At 38.1% G+C, this 19,942-nt stretch overlaps 1 protein-coding gene across 2 annotated transcripts in view; it reads left to right on the forward strand.

Moving 5' to 3' along the window:
• Positions 1-19,942, forward strand: part of CLCN1 (chloride voltage-gated channel 1) — a 63,492-nt gene that overhangs the window by 40,120 nt on the left and 3,430 nt on the right. Inside the window, exons 10-21 of one of the 2 annotated variants that reach the window (XR_014491232.1) lie at positions 1,328-1,429; positions 2,357-2,441; positions 3,306-3,455; positions 5,033-5,102; positions 5,599-5,709; positions 5,813-6,026; positions 7,006-7,139; positions 10,122-10,333; positions 11,115-11,211; positions 14,808-14,890; positions 16,653-16,691; positions 18,348-18,448. Coding sequence is in view for 1 of the 2 variants with exons in the window: in XM_083352840.1 (XP_083208966.1) it covers positions 1,328-1,429; positions 2,357-2,441; positions 3,306-3,455; positions 5,033-5,102; positions 5,599-5,709; positions 5,813-6,026; positions 7,006-7,139; positions 10,122-10,333; positions 11,115-11,211; positions 14,808-14,890; positions 16,653-16,691; positions 18,344-18,448 (1,402 nt within the window). In the remaining variant the exon portion in view is untranslated. Of the gene's footprint in view, positions 1-1,327; positions 1,430-2,356; positions 2,442-3,305; positions 3,456-5,032; positions 5,103-5,598; positions 5,710-5,812; positions 6,027-7,005; positions 7,140-10,121; positions 10,334-11,114; positions 11,212-14,807; positions 14,891-16,652; positions 16,692-18,343; positions 18,449-19,942 lie in introns of both variants that reach the window. The other variant, XM_083352840.1, reaches the window with a different exon arrangement.

A 19,942-nucleotide genomic window follows, 5' to 3' on the forward strand; every position in this document is an offset into this window, starting at 1 on the left:
GTCTGCCTTTTCTACAAATTATATGAACAGTCCCTTCCTCAGTTTGCTAAGTTGTGCTGAGAGATGGTGAACTTTCATGACTAAGAGCAAAATTCCGGTCATCATCTAACATTTTTGGTTGTGCAGTTTATCATACAGGGTTGAGAAATACCGCAAGTGCAGAAAGTTGTTTCATTGCAATTCTTTCTTTGTATCCTGTACCAGAAATCTTTTTAATCTCCTGACAGAATTCATTCAACAATTACTTTGCAACTCTAGTGGCATGTTTACATATATGAAGTTTAAGAAATAGCTGCAGTTGATATTCTAGTCTTGGTTTTAGAACCCCAAACTTTTTCATGCTTTCCCAAGAGTTTTGATGCTGAGTTGCAGTTGTAGGTCCTGAACCTTTAAGCAAAATAACTCAAAGTAGTGATTCCTCCAACTGCCTTTGGACCTGTTGCAGCTCAAGAGCTTTTGTTTGTATGGGTTATATTTTATTGATATTTATTTTATTAAAAATTAAATTCAATAAATTCGCTGCCACAATTGCTACTCATGATCAATTGATTGGATTTTAATACTGTATTATGTTTCAACATAAGCTGATAAATAATTTTGATTTTGTAGAGTATTGGGAGAAACCCACACACACACACCTATGTCCTAGGTAGGACTACACTTTAAGAAACACCACACTAGAGGTTATATTGGGAGACATTATCTCAATTTTATGATCATATGAACATCTAACTACTGAAAAGCAAACTATGGGAATATATACGTAAAGGAGGAGGGCCATCTCTGCAGTATACAAATCACAGAAGATTAGAATTATGTTGTTAGAGATTGAATTCTGAGGTAGTAGACTAGGTTTTATGATTTTAAACTACAGAAAATGGATAACATTTCTGAATGTTCTCCTTGCAATAAATCAGGATGCAGAAAATGGGCTGAAACCTCTGGTAATGATACAGCCATTTCTTTTTGTTTTTTATTTGCAGACATTTTTTTTTTAAAAAACAACTGACATAAATTAAGCATTCAAATGGTCGCACTGAAGCCAGGAAAGTTATGCACCATTTCAAGATTTTTATCATCTTAATCAATAAGGTTTATTTCTCTCTTGTTACTTATGCCTTCTGGATATACTGTTGAACTTAATGAATGTGCAGAATGTGCAGAATTCAAAATGGCATATATTTTGCTATTTATCCGTGAAGCTTTCTGGAAGAATCTGATTGGTTGTTGAAAGATTAGCTATAGATTTTTTTAAAATCTAATTTTAACAGTACTCTTTTGTAAATTCAAAGCCTAGGATTAATTTTTTTCAAATCTTCTATTATAGGATCTGTTCTGGTTTCCTTGGAGCGTTTTTTGTTTATTTCAATCGACAAGTGGTTTTATTTGTCAGACAACATACTACTCTAAGTCGGTTCCTAACCAAATAGTGAGTATGCTCTGCTAAATTGTTATATTTTAACTTTATTGAATGTGTTATGTGTGTTATGTTATATTATACTGTATATACACATACACACTCACACAGATTAGATAGCTATAGCTATAGATATAGACATATTCCTAATAACTATTTGGTGTCAAGGCTAGACAGATTATCTATAAAATAACAAGTCAACAGCCATCTCTACAAAGATGGCACTTTTCCTACATTCAGATCTTTATAGGAAAGACTGAAGCCATTCTTCCTTTTCTATAAAATGTAAATTAACTTGGATAGCGTTGAAATTTCCCTTTTAATGTCTTTTTTAATAATTAGAGGAACTATAATTCAGGAAATGTTCTTAACATAGGAAATTAAAAATATATTGTCATAAGGTTTATTGTGGTTTAAGAGGTTATGGTAGATGGCCAATTGAAATATTTATTTTTCTCTTGTAGTAAGTAGAACAGTGTTAAATTAAAGCTAGAATTGCTATCAGGTAGAGCTAACAAATCTGGGCTGTAAATATCTTAGAGACCTCCAGATGCCAGCAAAGAAATAGATAACATTCTATCTCTTGACTATTGTCTAATGATCATTTGCATTTTTCAGTCCAGATCTGGAAATTTAGATTTAGAGGAAAAAAGTTCAAGGGACAGACAAGTGGTAGAATCTGCTGAATTATGCTCTAGTTCAGGTAAAACAAGAAACTCTTCCAAGAGATTAGTGTTTATCTTACTTCCGGATAGGTGGCTTTCCTCCCCCTATATAACTCACACCGATGTCTAGCTAAGAGGAAAAGGTTCAACACATTCTCAGGAAACAGTATTGAAAGCACTGGCTGAGCCCTTGCCTTCTAGACGGCATTCGTAGCATCTTTCAGAGACCATTGTGAGAATTTAATTCCTGCTTTTTTTTTCTTTTCTTTTTCAGCCGCCTTGTGTATCCTGGGGTGGTAACTTTTGTGATAGCATCTGTGACATTCCCTCCTGGCTTTGGACAGTTTATGGCTGGAGAAGTGAGGGTTCCACTTATCTAAATAGTTATTTATCATTTAACTTTGCGGTGTTGTTCTTCATTGCCTGAGAGTTTAGGACAGTGTACAAATGTAAACAATAGATTTTATAAAAACCCAATAAAACTAACAGTTGTAATAACAGAGTGCATAAAAATACACATCAAGTGTCTGTTTCATAGAATGTAGGATACAGTGTTTTCCATTTGCACTTACTTTTCAGATAGCACTAACACTTCTTTGTTTGTGCTAGCACACTACTGGTGCATCAACTCTTGCTTTTCCTTCTATTTTGTCTGCCTGCTGAGAAGAAAAGCAATGATAAATCCCTTCTTTTGTTGCACAGGATAAGGGCAGGCAGGAGATTCTGCCCCTGAAAAAAATAAGATCTAACTGGCTGGCAGTTGAGCACCAGTTGATTAAATCATTTCTGTGCTTCTCTGGTGTTGGTTCTCCGCAAGGCTAGTGATTCTCAAAGATTTTATCTTGAAGATCAAGAGTTATTTAAATGGCCCTTTCAAGCCTGGTTTTGTTTTGAATGTATGACCTGAAGGCTTGGATGACAGCAAGACTGTTTGTCCAAAAGTGGCCTCCAACAAATGTAATCAGGTCTTTTTTAATAAAGAGATCCTGGAAGGGCAACAAAACATGGTTCTGTCACAGAATACAACTTCATAACAAAAAGCCAAAACAATTATTTTTTTTCACATCTACAATGAGATGCCATGCTTGAAGTGAAAATATGCAATACAAATTTGCATAATTTATGCATATCAAAATGTCAGTGTCTGTTGCTAAATTTGCCTCACTGTGGTAGGGAAGACGTCTTCTCTGAGAGTCAAGCATAATTGCCTTTTCTCCTTATAGCTGATGCCCAGAGAAGCCATCAGCAGCCTCTTTGATAACTTCACTTGGGTAAAGCACACAGAGGACCCACAGCTTCTCGGGAGATCTGCAGTTTGGATCCATCCCAAAGTCAGCGTCTTTGTCATCATCTTGTTGTTTTTTCTCATGAAGGTAAGGTAGCTAACCTGGCAAGTTCTGTATTGTTATCACCACATTATCAGCCATTTCCGATGAGCAGAATCAAAGAACTGTGAAAACTTCAATTCCTGGTTTATAGAGAAACTCACTGATGTCATTGCCCAAACATTGTATCTTGGTGCTATTTGACTCTCCACCTTTTTTCAGATAAGGTTTGTGCAAGCAGTACTGCATAAAATACAGTTTTAATGCCAGTTTTCCTAGTGTGAATGGTCAAAATGATATTGTAACATCCATTCCTTAAAGTAATTGCTTTGTTCCTTGCTCCTTTATTTACAGTGTAAATAGGTTGTTCCTTGAATTTATCCTTCAAAGTCTATCATTTGTTCTTGCTCCACTGGGAAGAGGCTTTTGTTCTTTATTTCTTCCTAATGAATGAATTTGTGAATTTGTGCAGTATAAAAAAATAAAAGTTAATTTTTATGTTCATCCATTTCAAAAAGGGATTTAACTGAATAGAATTTGCTTCAGTGTACAGTGAATTTGGCCATGTGTTGCATTTATTGCTGAATCTTATGGAAAATACAAAGCTATGCTAAATGCTACATTTTATTTCTAACTATGGAAAAGGACTACTTTAGTATCATAAGGTAAAGGTAAAGGTAAAGGTAAAGGTTCCCCCGCACATGTGTGCTAGTCATTTCTGACTCTAGGGGCTAGTCGTTTCCGACTGATCTCCGTTTCAAAGCCGAAGAGCCAGCGCTTGTCCGAGGACGTCTCCGTGGTCATGTGGCCAGCATGACTAGACACCAAAGGCGCACGGAACGCTGTTACCTTCCCACCGTGGTGGTCCCTATTTTTCTACTTGCATTTTTACGTGCTTTCGAACTGCTAGGTTGGCAGAAGCTGGGACAAGTAACAGGCGCTCACTCTGTTACGTGGCAGGCACTTGGGATTCGACCCACCAAACTGCCGACCTTCTGATCGACAGGCTCAGCATCCTAACCCACTGAGCCACTGCGTCCCTTAGTAGCATAACAGGTCATAAAAAGAAGCCTTCTTTCCATCCCTTCTAGAACAAAGATTTTTTTTTAGCAAATTGTGGGAAGGGAGCCACAAGTAGTATGTTACCTAACCTAAGGGGAGTTTCAAAAGAAGTATTTATGCTAGTACTTTAAAAATGTTGATCTAATTGATGCATTACACACACACACACACACACACAGTGTGCTAAACGGAAGACAGCAGTTGGCCAAGTCAACAGAGATGGATTGGTCTGGACAACTGCTCTGTAATTTAACAGCCATAAGATCTTTCTGCTCTACATCAAAATAGCTCCTACAATACAACTTAAGAGGGAGGAAAAATGTTCCTTTTTAGAGAAGCCCATTGTGTGGGGAAAAGGACCGGAGAGAATAGATGAGAAAGGTAGCTGTTGAAGAAGATTCCTTGGAGAGGATGCTTGGTTGTATCCTGCTATTTTGTTCCAGTCAGAGTGGAAAACAGGGATTCTGCTGAAACCTTCATCTTCCAGGGAGCCCTCAAGCTATTTCTAACAAAAGGAGCGGGCATTGCACAGTAACCTTGACTATTTATTATCTCTGTCCTAGTTCTGGATGTCTGTCATTGCCACAACTATGCCAATACCCTGTGGAGGCTTCATGCCAGTGTTTGTGCTGGGTGAGTTTTAATCTTTTTGTGAAAACTTCCAGACAGATTGTGATGGAGGGAATTGCTGGTAGAATCATAAATAAAAGGGGGATTGTGTTTTTATGAAATACTAAGTCCCGAATTCATGTCTCCTTCCCTCAATCCATTCCTATTTTATCTACATACCACTTTCCTGTGTCCTTCATGTCGTGCAAATGATTGGGGCAGACCCACAAGTGATCTTCTGTTCATCTTCTGTTCCAAGATGCTTTCTTGGGCAAGTTTATAGAGGACTGCCACTGGAAAGCCTGAAAATCTGACCCTCTGGCAAGCTGAAACTTCAGCTACTGAAGTCCTCAGAAATAGCAGCGAAGCCCACTCTTCCTATTTTGGCATAAAAGGAGGCAAGGATGGGTGTTGCTTAAGCTCTGGGTGGTGACTCGTTGCCCTAAAATATTATTAGATCATGAGTGTGTATTAATGACTCTGATAAAGACAGTTTGGAAATTACCTTTGTTGGGTTTAGGGGCTGCTTTTGGACGCTTGATTGGTGAAATCATGGCCTGGATTTTTCCTGATGGGATTCTCTTTGATGGCTTTGTTTACAAAATCTTACCTGGTGGTTATGCAGTAATTGGTAAGTGTAGGACTTTCTGCTTTTCTCTGGTTCCAGTTCTGATCCAAGTGATGCTAATGTTGCCCCCCTTTTTTTTCCTTGTCCTGTTCTGCCACTGGGAAAGGAGCTGCAGCTCTCACCGGTGCTGTCAGCCACACTGTCTCCACAGCAGTGATCTGCTTTGAGCTGACCGGTCAGATTGCCCACATCCTGCCAATGATGGTGGCCGTCATTCTTGCCAACATGGTGGCTCAGAGTTTGCAGCCAAGCCTTTATGACAGCATCATCCAAGTGAAGAAACTGCCCTATTTACCAGACTTGGGCTGGAACCAAATAAGGTACTTAGGACTGACCAAGAAGGGAGGGAGCAGGATAAAAGGTGGTGAGATGTTCAGGAGGAGATGGAGATAAGTTCAGTCCCAAGCTACAAAGCAGATGGTCCATAGATCGGAATGTATTTGTTTTGAGATCATCTGTAGCCAATGTATCAGTTATGGCAATCCATAGCTCAATAGCTACCCTAAAGACTTTATGTGGGGAAGATGTGAAGTTTGGCTCTTTACACGATACCTTGAACCACAAAGCAGCTAATCACATATTTGCCTAGCGCCTTGTACAAACTTCCCAAAAATGGATTAAGTAAAGTTCATTTCAGTTATGTTTGGGAAATAGCATGAGTTCACACCTCCTGAAAAACTCAATTCATTAAAAATAGGTCAACTTTCTTGTTAGTAGGGTGAACACTCAAGAACTGCATTAAGGCTGGCCATTAAAAACCATTGGCTCTTTTATAATTCCTGGAAATAATTTAAACTGAATGATGGTTCTGAAATTTCAACCCCCCCCAATGGCCTGAATGGAAAGAATTTCAGAAAATGTCACTTCTTCCTCTCTGAGCCCTAAGAAATCTCTCTTTTGCAACATGGCTGCCCCCTGGCATTTGTAGTTGTTGGGATTACTTCCTATGTTCCTTTGTTTGTGTGTTCATTTATTTCTTGCATTTATATGGTTGTCCAACTCAAACAACCTGACTGGATGGCATACAAAGACCAGTAAATTAAAAATATCAAGGGGAAAAAAAGCAAACTAGATTAATTAAAGCACGTTTTTCTAAAAGCCTGTGGGGTTTTATGTTTATGTTAGTTTTTTCAGTCTTTTAACGATATCCTGTAGGCTTTAATTAGTAAGATTTTATGGTAACTTTTTGATAGGAAGTAGCTTTCAGCAAGGGCTCTGGGACAAAGTATGACATGAATAAATAAATCTTTCTCCCACTTTACTTATTCTTTCTTAATTTTTAACTTATGCCCACTCAAGCAAATACAATATTTTTGTTGAGGACATTATGGTGTGTGATGTCAAATTCATCTCCTCTAATTGCAAATATCGGGATCTGAAGGACATACTCCAGAACACCACCGTGAAGACGTTTCCTCTGGTGGATTCTCCAGGTGAGCTTTGTAAGGAAGCACATCAGTTCCTGTTTTCAATTAAAAGCAGTCTTGCCAACAAAGTTTCAGGAAAGGGGATTTACTTTTGTCCTCTCCAAGCTTTTCTGATCAGCTGCTTGATTGGTTTTAATGAGGAATGTAAAGCTTATAATTCTTTTAAGTATTAATTTAATTTTTGTTAGATAAGTGTTTTTGACTGCACTTATGATGGCTGCTAGCTAAGTGGGAATGCCCAAACAAAAGCTTGCTCTTCCATTGGAAAAAAAAATCCAGCTGGTTAGTGGATTTGTTGAATAGTCATGTGTTGTTTTGAAAAGTAATTTTTACAGGCCAGGAATATTGTCTCCCTAATAAGAATTCACAAATACATTCTTGTAGTATAGTTCTGTAGTATGAAGGGAGAGAGGACAAAGCTAAAACTCTAGTTTCAATTTAATTTTCAGTTTCTCTCAAAATATAATTTAAATACTGTGTTTTTTTCTTCCTTTTACCTGGGGCAGAAAAAACAGAGTTTTTCTTAGCAATGTTTACTTATTGGGGAAATCAGTCAATATGTCCTGAGAGAGTAGTGCAATTTCCAACTAGTCATAAAAATCTGGGAACCCAGAAGACACTGATTTAATGAATATGTATCTCCTGAGTGAAGCAGCTTAAAAAATAATTCATTTTTGCAGTGCTTTTTTTGTAAAAGAAAAAGGTGCCGGAACTCACACATGTCATACAACCCGCCTTGCCTACCCTACAAGGTTCCATCCAAAAAAGGTGCCGGAACTCCGTTCTGAGCATTCTATGAGGAAAAAAGCCCTGCATTTTTGCATATTCTTGGTATTGCTGAAAAGACGAATTTAAAGATAGCAATGCAGTGTTACTCTCCCCTCTCCTTCCAAACAAGGATATTCCATGAGACGCACCAATACTTTTGGAATTACTGAGAACAGTGCTTCCATAGTCATATGAGACTGAAGATGTGTACTGAAAAAAATCAGGAGAAATATGGTAGGCCCTTTTCCAAGTAATGGGTTTTTTTTTCAATTAAAAGCATACAGTAATGCATCATTGCATAAAGTGACCTACAGCTCAAGAAAGCTTATATCCTTTAATAAAACTCGTTAGTTTTAAAAAGGGCTACCAGACACCTTCTGATATTCTGTCACCATAGATGAACCTAGAAATCTTCCTGTCAAGTGGCTTGAAGAAATTGCACTAAGAATTGGCAACAGAGAAGGCCAATTGCCATAGAAATGGCTGGACAATAATGTTTGGTCACCAACCACCTTGCACTAGGATCCAGTGTCTTGTGTGGGAGAGAAGGCAGCTAGAGGGGATTGGTGTCAAATACTGAACTGAATCAGCAGCAGCTGCAATGTTGTGAGGAGACCTCACCCTGTTGGAAGAGCAGAAGGAGGAGGGGAAGGGGGGAGCAATGTATTTTTGGAAGGGGTACATTGAGGCCGCTTCATGATCAGAAAGCTTCTTTGATAGTTGAATGAGGAAATAACAGATATCTGGACTGCAAAATACAGATCTTTGATAACACACTGATGAATGTCCTTGGTTCCTGTTTTGTTTTGAAAATACATTGATTTTATTATTGTTTTTAATTTGTATGCTATCCTATGTCGTGAGTTGGGCAGCTGTGCAAGAAAAATAATAAAGTAGGTGGCAGCAAAGGGATAGAGAGAAATAACAGATCATCTGTTGTTGTTTTTTGCAATCCAAAGAACTGGTTGTAGACTGCCTTAGGTAAGAGCCTTGTTGAAATGACATTTGTTAGGTGCAGATCAAATGTTTATATAGTCTTAGATTCCACTCATTCTTTTACACCCTAATCATGACTGAAGAAACCCTTTGATTCTAGCCAGACTCTGGAACAGTGTCTCCTTGTCTGTTAGTTGTCTACAGTGGAACTTCAATAGTTGGTTGAGATTTGGAGGTATATTCTGAATTTGTTGAATGTTTCAAGGACACACATGTGCAGGCAGAAGAGAAATGGTGTGGACAAAGCAGAAAGTAGATATGGCCAGAGTGTCTTAATTTCTAGCTACCTTTCTTATATAAATAGATTCCCGTCACATTTCCTCTCTTCCACTTTTTCCATTTCTAAAATTAAATTTTATTTAATGCATTTCTCTGAGTCATCTCATATGAAAGGAATGCTGCCTGCTGTTAGATTCTTTCTCAATGGGAAACAGATAAGCTTTCCAGAGTTCTCCAAGCTCTTCCAAACACACTGAAATCTGCTGCTCTATGGCATATGATGAAACTCAGCTTTCTGAGTTTCCTTGATATCTTTCTATTTTCCTTTACAGTCCTGGCCTGTTACTAGCCAGGTTTAAGAGAGATATGAGGTGATTGTGAAAGGGAAATTTCCTGGAGTCACCTTCCTCATATATGGCTGGAGCTTACAGTCTAGTTGTGTTCTTTGTTGTTGTTGTTAGTTGCGAAGTCGTGTCTGACCCATCGCGACCCTATGGACAATGTTCCTCCAGGCCTTCCTGTCCTCTACCATCTTCTGGAGTCCATTTAAGCTCACGCCTACTGCTTCAGTGACTCCATCCAGCCACCTCATTCTCTGTCGTCCCCTTCTTTTCTTGCCCTCAACCTTTCCCAGCATGAGGCTCTTCTCCAGTGAGTCCTTCCTTCTCATTAGGTGGCCAAAGTATTTGAGTTTTAGCTTCAGGATCTGGCCTTCTAAAGAGCAGTCAGGGTTGATCTCCTCTAGGACTGACCGGTTTGATCGCCTTGCAGTCCAAGGGACTCGCAGGAGTCTTCTCAAGCACCAGAGTTCACATAGTTCACATAGTTGTGTTCTTAGAAGAAAACATATCTAAAATCATAAGGCGATCCAGAGACATTACTTCCTGTTCATCTTAAAGGTGTAAGGGTCATCATAAGCTGACTATCTGACAAGCGACTCTCTGATCGCGACAGTCTCTGAATTTTAGACCTTAGATTTTCTTATTTGCTTTCCCCCCTCTATAGATTCCATGATTCTGATGGGCTCAGTGGAGCGGACGGAGCTCCAAGCTCTGCTGCGCAGACACCTCAGCCCAGAGCGACGTCTGCATCTTGCCAGGGAGATGCTGCAGAAACGGATTGAAGGATCTTATGATGGACACCAGTGGAAGCATGAGTCATTCGCTTTTGTGGATGAGGATGTGGATGAGGAAGAAGAGGACAAAGGAAAGACTGAGGTAGTGAATAGAAGATTAATAAAATGAAAAAAACAACAATAGCAGAGAGAGAAAAATAGAAAGTTTAACCAATGAGACATAGTGACTAGGTAGATGAGATGTGAAACAGGAAGTCTTAAGTTCAAATCTCAGAGAAAACTCTTTGAGTGCCACTAAGAAAACTACAATTCACCCAGTGGTGGGATTCAAATATGTGAACAACCGGTTCTCTGTGTGGATCCCGCTTCCGGAAGTCCATTCTGGGCCTGGACAACAAAAAATTTGCTGCCGAAGTGGTGGGAATTGGCTGAATCCCACCACTGAATTCACCTTAGAGCATCCCCTTTGCAGTATGGGGAAAATAGCTGCTTCTGCTGAAGAATTCATAAGGATTGCTGAAATAATATAGATAATAATTTTTAGAGAAGCAGCAAATTTAAAAAAAGAACAGTATTTATGTCTATGGGGATTCTCAGTCAACCAGCTCAAACTCCTCCCAAAGATGCTTTTTCAAGAGGCAACTGGACTTTCTTATTTTCTTTGAAGACGTTTTGCTTCTCATTCATGAAGCTTCTTCAGACTGGATAGTGGGGAATGGAGAGCTGTCTTCAGGAATATAAATCTTTCCATTCTCCACCATCCAGTCAGAGCTGAAGAAGCTTCCTGGATGAGAAGCGAAATATGTTCAAAGAAAAACAAGAAAGTCCAGTTGCCTTGTGAAAAAAACTCTTTGGGATACAGTATTTATGTAAAGGAAATGCTAATTCTTGCTTTATTTTCTTTTCTTTAATAATTTTCACAGAAGCCTGCTTTAACCCCTGATTACCCAGAAGGACCTAATGGCCCAGTGACTCCTCACAAGCTAGTGGCAGAGGCACCAACACCCCCACAATCTCCAAGTACTGTGTCTTACCTGGTTTCTTTTGGGTGGGATGTGATGGCCAATATTTGAAGAGTTAAAGAGCCTATTCTAATTGGGCAATGGAGTATGGGAGAGAAGATGGACCTCATTTGAATTGCTGGAGAGTGGACATATGTCTGACTTATCAGCTTGTTAATGTTTACTTTGTGGGGAACAGAAAGGCGATCATAAAAGAAACAAGATGTTTATGCAAATACAGAATGTATTTGTATTAGAAGTATTTGTTGTAATTAAGAGATGAGAGCCCCTAAGTTGGAAGTTACATTATACAATTATGCTATATAGTTTATCCCTCCACAACATTTTTCATCCACTGAGCTCATGTATTACTCCACCACATAAGGCTGTTTAATATTAATATATTTTCATCTACCAGGTTGTGACAGAACTTTCTATTCTTCTAATTCATCATAGCTTTCTCTCTCAAGGTCACAGTTCCATAAACATAGAACCAAAATGCTACAGATTTCTTTAGTGAGTGGTGTCTGCTTTGCCAGACACATCCTCAGGGTTACTTACATTTTTAATAATCTTATAATGAAAAACAAAATAAAATGTCATAAAACATTTAAAGTAAAAGCACCAGTAAGAATTGCAGCATAGTTTCGGTTAAAAGCATTTGGAACCTCCAAATATGTCCACATATGTCCTGGTTTGCTAGATCTATTTTCAAATGAGAAGAAGGAGAACTTCCAAATCCAGGTTGCTTTCAGACAGAGGAGTCCTAGTACTACTAATGAAAAACACAGGACAGATGTTCCATCTTCTCCTCCTTAACGGATTCCATCTGGAAAGGAAAATTCCAAAACAACTGCTAGGAAAATATAGGGGGATTATTGAACACACAGGGACGGACACTCCATCAGACTCTGCATATTTTATCTTGAATAAGACATGTGAAATAGATACACTTCTTGACACATACCTTTGTTAGATCCACATACTTTTCTAGGTACATTCTGCCCCAAAATGAAGCATGAATTTGGCAGACATCAGTATATAAAAGCATGCTTAGCAGGAGATTGTCATTTGATCTCTGTTAAATTTGTGCGGTTTATTTTTCTGTAATTCTAGAGTCCTCACTATAGTGTATGGGGTGACTGTATGCCTGTCTACATGTCCCATGGGCACTCCTAGGTTCTTAAGCCTAGTTTTGTTAACATTCTTTGAATTAAAAGAAAATTATTGGGAAGTTTATTGGGATATGTGCAGCCCAGGGATTTGTTCATATTTTGGTATATCCTTATTTTATGATTGATCATAGCAACCTTTGTGTGAGAAGCCCTATAATGTATTCTCAGCTGTGGCCCCATCTATTACTTATATATGGGGTACTTATTCATCATCATGTTAGCATTCACAATGGTAACAGAGAGAGGTTCCAATTGTGATTCCTCAGTGCTCCAAGATTGAAGGCAGGCAATTGTCCTGCTGGATCTGACATCTATTTATAATCACCAAGGAGACCTGTCTTTCTTAATTTATCCAATCCTGTTTTCCTAAAAAAAAACAAAAACCCACCCCTTGCTTATTCTTTGGTACACAAGCCTAGAGCTTATTGACTCTTGTGATCAATGCATTTTACATTTTGTTTCCTATGTCTTTTAAGACAATGTGCAATTGTCATTTGTTTTGCACAATTCTATAAAAGGTCCAGACAACATCAGAAGCTATCTACATTCACCCCAGGTTTTCTCATTCTTCTGCTATCTTTTTCTTGCTGCAGCTAATCCATTCAGGAAAGGAGCAGAACAGCAATACAATCTCTTTGATAGCTTCCCATATGAAAATTTATACCTCTATTTGAGGCATAATGGGCAGGTGTAGTTTGGTAAGGAAGGACATATTAGAGACGTCCTTCCTCAATATTCTGTCTGCATTTCCAACTTTAAAGTCATTTCATATTTCTCACTGATGATCCAATCTTTAATCACGTTTAGCACAACTAACAAGCAAGGAAAAACTAGCCAGGATATTTTTGAGCCAAACTATAAAACCAATGTGTTTGGTTCTCTGATTTAGAGCCAATTATAAGCTGATCATGCTAGGCAGAAGTTACTAGATGAAATTGGTATGACTTACAACTCAAACCCTAACCATGAATTAAAGTATTTATTGGGATGTACTTGGAATTGCACTTCTCTGGCCTTGTACTGCAGACACTTGGATTGATTGATGATTGATGAAATGGTTTAAGAAAGCCAAATGGCATTTTCCCCCAGCAAAGCTATGCAGGTGACTGATTTGATTCCTTCTTGTAATGAAATTGACTAGAGATAACAACATAATCTCTGTTTTCTCAGCTTATCTACAAGCATTACAATAATTTTTTAAAGAAATGAAAGGCAACATCAAAGCTGCAAACAGATATATACATACACAACTAAACTAAATCGGCACAATGAGACACCTACTTTCATTTCAAGGCAATTAAGAAAAAAAGGGGAAAATACAGCACTGCATGCTTGACTAATGATCTTTCCATGTATATGGAACATAGCATGATCACCAGAAATTGGAAGGCTGATTATATTTGGAACAAAATGGGAAAGTCATGATTTTTCAAGTGCTAGAAATCTACGAGTACAGCTAGTAGTAGGGTTTGCTAGGCAGCTTAGTCACTACTACATGGTTCCCCAAGCCTGGCTTCTCTATGGTCAGATAGCCAGCCACTCACTTTCTGCTTCTAGAAATCAGATCCATCATTTTCTTGGAATCTGGCCAATTATCAGCCTTAATCTTTGGCTTTGCCTTGTCTCTTTCCCTTTCAATGCTGTCACAAACAATTCCATTTCCTTTGCCACTCAACCAGTAGAGTTTATTACTCAATAGTAATGATCATTTATGAACAGGCCATCTGCACAGAACATCTGTGTGAACTTCAGTCAACTTAGGACAACATTTATCAAATCGTCAATAGTTTCCACACTGAAATGGTGAATCATTGTAGAGAGAAAAAAAAGATGACCCTGATGGAGATATGTGGGATCTGTTGCCTAGGCAAAAGGGGCTGAACAAGTCCAGAACAAGATAATATTCAGAAGAAACTCAGGCAGAGGCCTCCCTAAATTCACTGAACTGCAAGAAAGAGAGGAGGTGGTACAGCATTCTCAGATTTGCAAGAATCTCTTATTACAGCCACTGTCTATAAAAGTACTTTCAGCCTTCCCGTGGAGTTGATTTCATGGCCTGGTCTACCTAACAGCCCTGACAGCCAACAAGCACCAAGTGCTCAGTTGAAAAATAATAAGAATTATATTTATATGAAGTTATATTGTTTCAGTTTGCTCTTCTGTAGAAAATATCTTGCATTTTTTTGCTTAGAAATCAGAGGTGATGCAGAAGCAACCTAATGTGTATGAATTATTGAGAGTAGGAAAAAAACCATTGTTGCTCATTAGTCAGAGGTGTCTGCAGAGTGTAGTACAAAAGATCAAGACGGCAGCCACAGTGTCAAAATGGATGAAGCTTTGGTTGTAGGTTGTGGCTGCCATCTTGATTTTTTTTTTATCATACCTGTAGACAGCCCAGTGGTCAACCATTTCATTCCTTGCATTTTTCCCCTTCTCACAGCCCGGAGATGTTGGCACCTGAGGAAATTGATGGAACAACTCCTTTGTCTCAGCCCATCCCCTCAGCGAAAAAGCACTGAGCAGGTTTGAACAAGAAAGCTATCCTATGCCTGAATAATTTTGGAAAAAGAGTCCTGATTGCTTTCATACCCTGAGAAAATAGCATTTTGGGAGTCAGAAGTGGGAAAGAAATGAAATAAATTAAACTTCTCAAAATGAAGGACCAGGTGGCTCAGATGTGCATGTGGGCACAAATGTACCAGGGAAAGAGAATGAATATCGGTGCTGCAGGAGACTTTAATCTCTGCTGTCCTGCACAAATTTTGTAGAATGCTGGAATGCTTTTCCTATTGCAGTACCTTCTGTTTCATTCTTTGGATAGTTTTTGTAGTCTCAGGCTGGGATATGACAGAGAACTTTCTTCCTTCTTTGAAGGACTTTCCCAATTACTTGGAATTACTTTTGAACCCCACATTCCAGACAGCCCTTTGCACTGCCAGTTTGGCTGGGATGGCTGGGATGAAGAGGATAGGCAGGACATCAAAACCTTGCATAGTAAAAGTGAATGGGAATATTATGGTTTTGGACAGCCTGTTTATATTCCAGACAGACCATGTGATATACAACATATGTACTTCATTATGGTAATGAAATAGGTTAGCCATGCAACACTGATATTCTGTAGTCATTTATCAGTGTTTTACCCTTGTCTCTTTTTGCTTAATAGGGTTAATCCCTTTAGGCAGGAAAACTTAAAATAGCAAGGGAAGCTTAGCATCAATCATGGTCTTTTGCTGCCAAAGATTTTGGAAGATGTTCAGTACTAGAATTGACCTATCCCTGTTCATTCATCCCTGAACTGTCATGATATCAGCACAGATATTTTATACATTAGCATGCATATCTATTTTTTAAATGTATTTTTAAGCCAGACTTCCAAACCACTTGAGAATACCTTATGTTTTTCATCTTTGTATTTCTTTGAATGGAAAGAATAAGGATGGAAAAACTGCAAATTGTTTTTCTTTATTATTATTTCTTAAAAATCTGTACACCTACATGACACGACTGATTTTGAGATTGTGAAGGGGGAGGGGTGGAGTAGCAATTGAATCCTTCCAACAGATAATATCACTGCCTAGGAAAAATTCTTTGCAGATTAATATACTACAAGCCTCCTCATGGATCTGCCGTAATTATTATAGTAAAGGCTTTCTTCAAATAATAGATTTCTTTGTTACAAACACAAGAATCCTAAAGCTGCAATGATAAGAGGGTATTTTTGAATTTTGTTCCATTTATTTGCTTATAAAAATGACACATGCACTTGTATGTTACAAAGGTGTGCACATCCACAGCATTGTATTTAGGAAAGTAAATGGAGTGAATAGAAACAAAAGATGTGGGGTGGACAAGTATTCAGAACCCCGAGTTTACCTATCTGCCCTGTCTGTAAGAAGGTAATATGGTAAGTTCCCTCAGAATGAAAGACTAACACCATTGCTAAATGGATGTTCCTCTGCCTTTCTGGGCATTTCTATAGCCAATAAAAGCAATGATATAAAACAAAGGAATACAGTTTGAGATTCACCAGATATTGTCTTCCAATTTGCAGGCTTGGAGGACAATCACTTTTGTTTTAGAAACTGTAACCCAAGCTTAGAATGCATTACCATGTCATATGGACTTACATGGTTTCTTTGCCCATGTGCTAAATCTCATAATACATACTGGTTACAGCAACGGTGTTAAGGAAGGAGCAACATTTATGTTCTGAAAATGAGATTTGGATTTAAGCTTTGGTGCCTTTCTTCTGATCTTGGAACTGATTACTTATTCCTTTCAGGATTCAGCTGAGTTTGAAGACCCAATGAAGCCAGAAGAGGTACGTTTGGAAGTAAAGCAACAGAGAGATGATAGGGTTGACATTTCCAGTCAATGTCATGTCAGGAGATTCCATGTAACAGTGATGTGATTATTTTTTTTAAAATAAACACAACAATATTTATCCATTCTCCACTATGAAATGTGATTTCTCAAAACTTCTCCTTATTTTCTCTATGACAATTAAGCTGTTGTATACAGTATGTTACTATCAGTATGCATGGCAATATAATAGCCTGCAAGAAAAAGTTGAAGGTTAAAGAGGGAAGATATGTGTTACTACACTCCCTAACTCTACCTTTGTAAAGTATTGCATGAATCATTTTTCAAAAATATATTTGCTACTTAATAGGTCTATGACAAAAAGTACAGTGTAATATCTATCATGCTTATAACCTATATGTGAGCTGTGTGACTTGTAACTTCAAGAAAACAGGTAGTATTAATAAGACCACATGGTTGGGATACCCAATAGTACTGCAACTGCAGGTTTTAGTTGGTGTTGGGTATGTTCACTTTCATCCAGTTTTCTATCTATGGTGGTACATAGGCTCAGATTTTTTTTGATGAATGCTGTGCATAGTCCCAAAGCTGCATGAACTTAAAATACTGGGGGAGAAACTTAGTAGAGTCTTTTTTACTTTGCTGGAGTGAATCTGATCATTTCTGGAGTCCCTAATGCTTCTTGAAGTAAATTTGTGTTGTTTTGTCAGGCCTGGTAAGTAACACACCCCTTGAGGGGTTCTTGATGCTCTCTGAGCTTGTGTTCTTACAGACATTTCATTACCTAGACTACGTAATGTAAACTGCTAGCACTGATAATGTTACTTAGTTTGGGTAATGAAACATCTGCAAGAAGACAACCAAGCTCAGAGAGCACCAAGGACCCCTCATTTCAGCCCTCAGACAAAAATATTCTCCTTTATTGGTAGCACATCCTTTTTCCAAGCAGCAACCTAACAACAGCAGCTTTTTTCAGAAGCAAGCATGATTACTGAAAACCACATGACTGAACTGGCAATGGAAAACTAGGACTTTGCAAAAGAAAAATTTAGGAGAATGGGTTGGAACATGTACTTTTTGCTCTTAAGAGAGCCTGTATAATGTCTGTATGAGTGAGCATCTGTACAATATCCAGGTAGGCCTCCCCCTGATTTCATTAGGGAATGGGCTTTAAAATTAAAACCAAAGTATTCATGGAAAAAGTAATCTCTGAGAAGGAATGCAAATATAAAGAAAATGGCAAACTGTACTGATAGCAATAGCAAAAATAAAAACATGGTGTTTGCTTTAGGAAAGAGGTTGGTTTCAGATTCCTGTTAGAAATGGCTTTCTAACTGCTCTCCAGTCAACCCAAAAGTTAGAAGAGGAATTGGACAAGTTGGGAAATATACCCAAGACCAGGGCTTTTTTTCTCATAGAATGCTCAGAACAGAGTTCCAGCACCTTTTTTTGGATGGAACCTTGTAGGGTAGGCAAGGCAGGTTGTATGACATGTGTGAGTTCCGGCACCTTTTTCTTTTACAAAAAAAAAAGCACTGCCCAAGAGAACTAAATCATGCTGGCTCATTGGCTAAAGTAAGCAGCCTGGGAAAGTGGTTGGTGCAAATTACTTCTCTGAACTTGTGAACTGTTTTTCTTCCCCTGTGTCAGATAGAAGTTTGGGAGCAGGAGGAGCTTGAGAAAAAGGTATGCTTCAGCAGCTGCCGCATAGATCCTTCTCCCTTTCAGCTGGTGGAGAGAACATCACTGCATAAGGTAGGTGCCTGCATTTATCTCCTATACTCTACTTACCTTGCTATCCAACTCTACTCCCATCAAGGCCTACACCTTCTTCTGATTTCAAGTTCTCTTTATATTTTTTGGTTTTCAAAATACTGTGCGATCTTGCTCAAGCTTTAACCTATCAGGTGGAGTAAGGCTCTCCGTATATAATATGGCCTCAACAACTCTTCTTTAGTTTTACTCTTTCAGGCAAGCAAAAGGTACAGAATTTGGCTTAATCTACAAAATACAGACCTGTTCTCTTTTTCTTCAGTTCCTTCTTCCTCCCCCCCCTTCCTACCAAATTATTTTACTATCACAGATTTTTTTTCTTTTTCACCCATCTCTTTTCCATTGCACGTCGCCACCTCGCCATGCAACATTGCAGAGTAGATTAAGAGCTGCAGTTTTCAATATGAAGCTGAACCTCTAGGATTTGAATGAGAAAAATAGCATTAAAAGCAAAGGAACCACTCCCAATGTTCAATTAAGTTTATTTTATTGTTTGCTATCATTCTTGCCGGTTCTGTCTCTTGATACTTGATACTTAGTTTATGCTATTAGCAGAAAGTTTCATCTAAGAAGCAGTGGTATGTCTTTAGACAATCTTGTCTACTAAAATGATTCCTGTATGAAAGAAACAGAGGGATCAAACTACTTGGGCAACTGTTTAATCTTTGCAGGAGCAATTTTACTATTAAAATTGGGGACAGAAATTGTTGAGTAAGTTGTTCTTTATTCTCAATGCTGTTCCAACACATAACTCAAAATAAAAAAGTTAATAACAGTGCTTTTTATGATTATGATCCATCAGTAAATATAAGATTGTAGAAAACCTACTTAGAATTGTTATGTTTAATCAATTCCAAGCATTTCAATCTATGTATAAGGAGCCCTTGTTTAATTAGGCAGCATGGTTTTGTTTAATATAAGCTAGGAGTGATGGGCCCTACTATAGCACAAAGTTCTTCCTTATTTTCCTGTCTTTCAAAGAAGAAAAGCCTTAGTCTCACCTAAAATGATATCTGCAAGGACAAATACAAGCCAGGATCCAAAATCAAAAGGCAACTTTTCCCTTTTATCTGGTTTGGTTTGTTCGGGTTTATAGCATCTCATTTTTACTAACTTATGCCCGTCTATGACTGTTCTATATTCCCCTGAGTTAAGAAGAGCTTAATTCCATTTATATCCCATCTAGATGAACTCATTCTGCTTTTGCTACCTGAGAATACCCTTAGCATGCTAGTATATGAAAGATAGTTTAGTCTGATGTGTCATAGGTTATGTAGAATTGGAAAAATATTTAAACCATAATCTTTTATTTATTTTGTATACCACATTACTATGTAACTTAATATCAGTAGACTTGGTACAATTTGTTTTTTTAATGCCAACAAAGTATTACATTGCATTAATTGGATAAGTTGATTTGTACTTCTAATTATTCCAATTTCAGACATGAAGGTTTCATTCTTTGGCTTTGCTCTA

Source organism: Vipera ursinii (genome assembly GCF_947247035.1).
Source record: "Vipera ursinii genome assembly, chromosome: 2".
NCBI lineage: Eukaryota > Metazoa > Chordata > Lepidosauria > Squamata > Viperidae > Vipera > Vipera ursinii.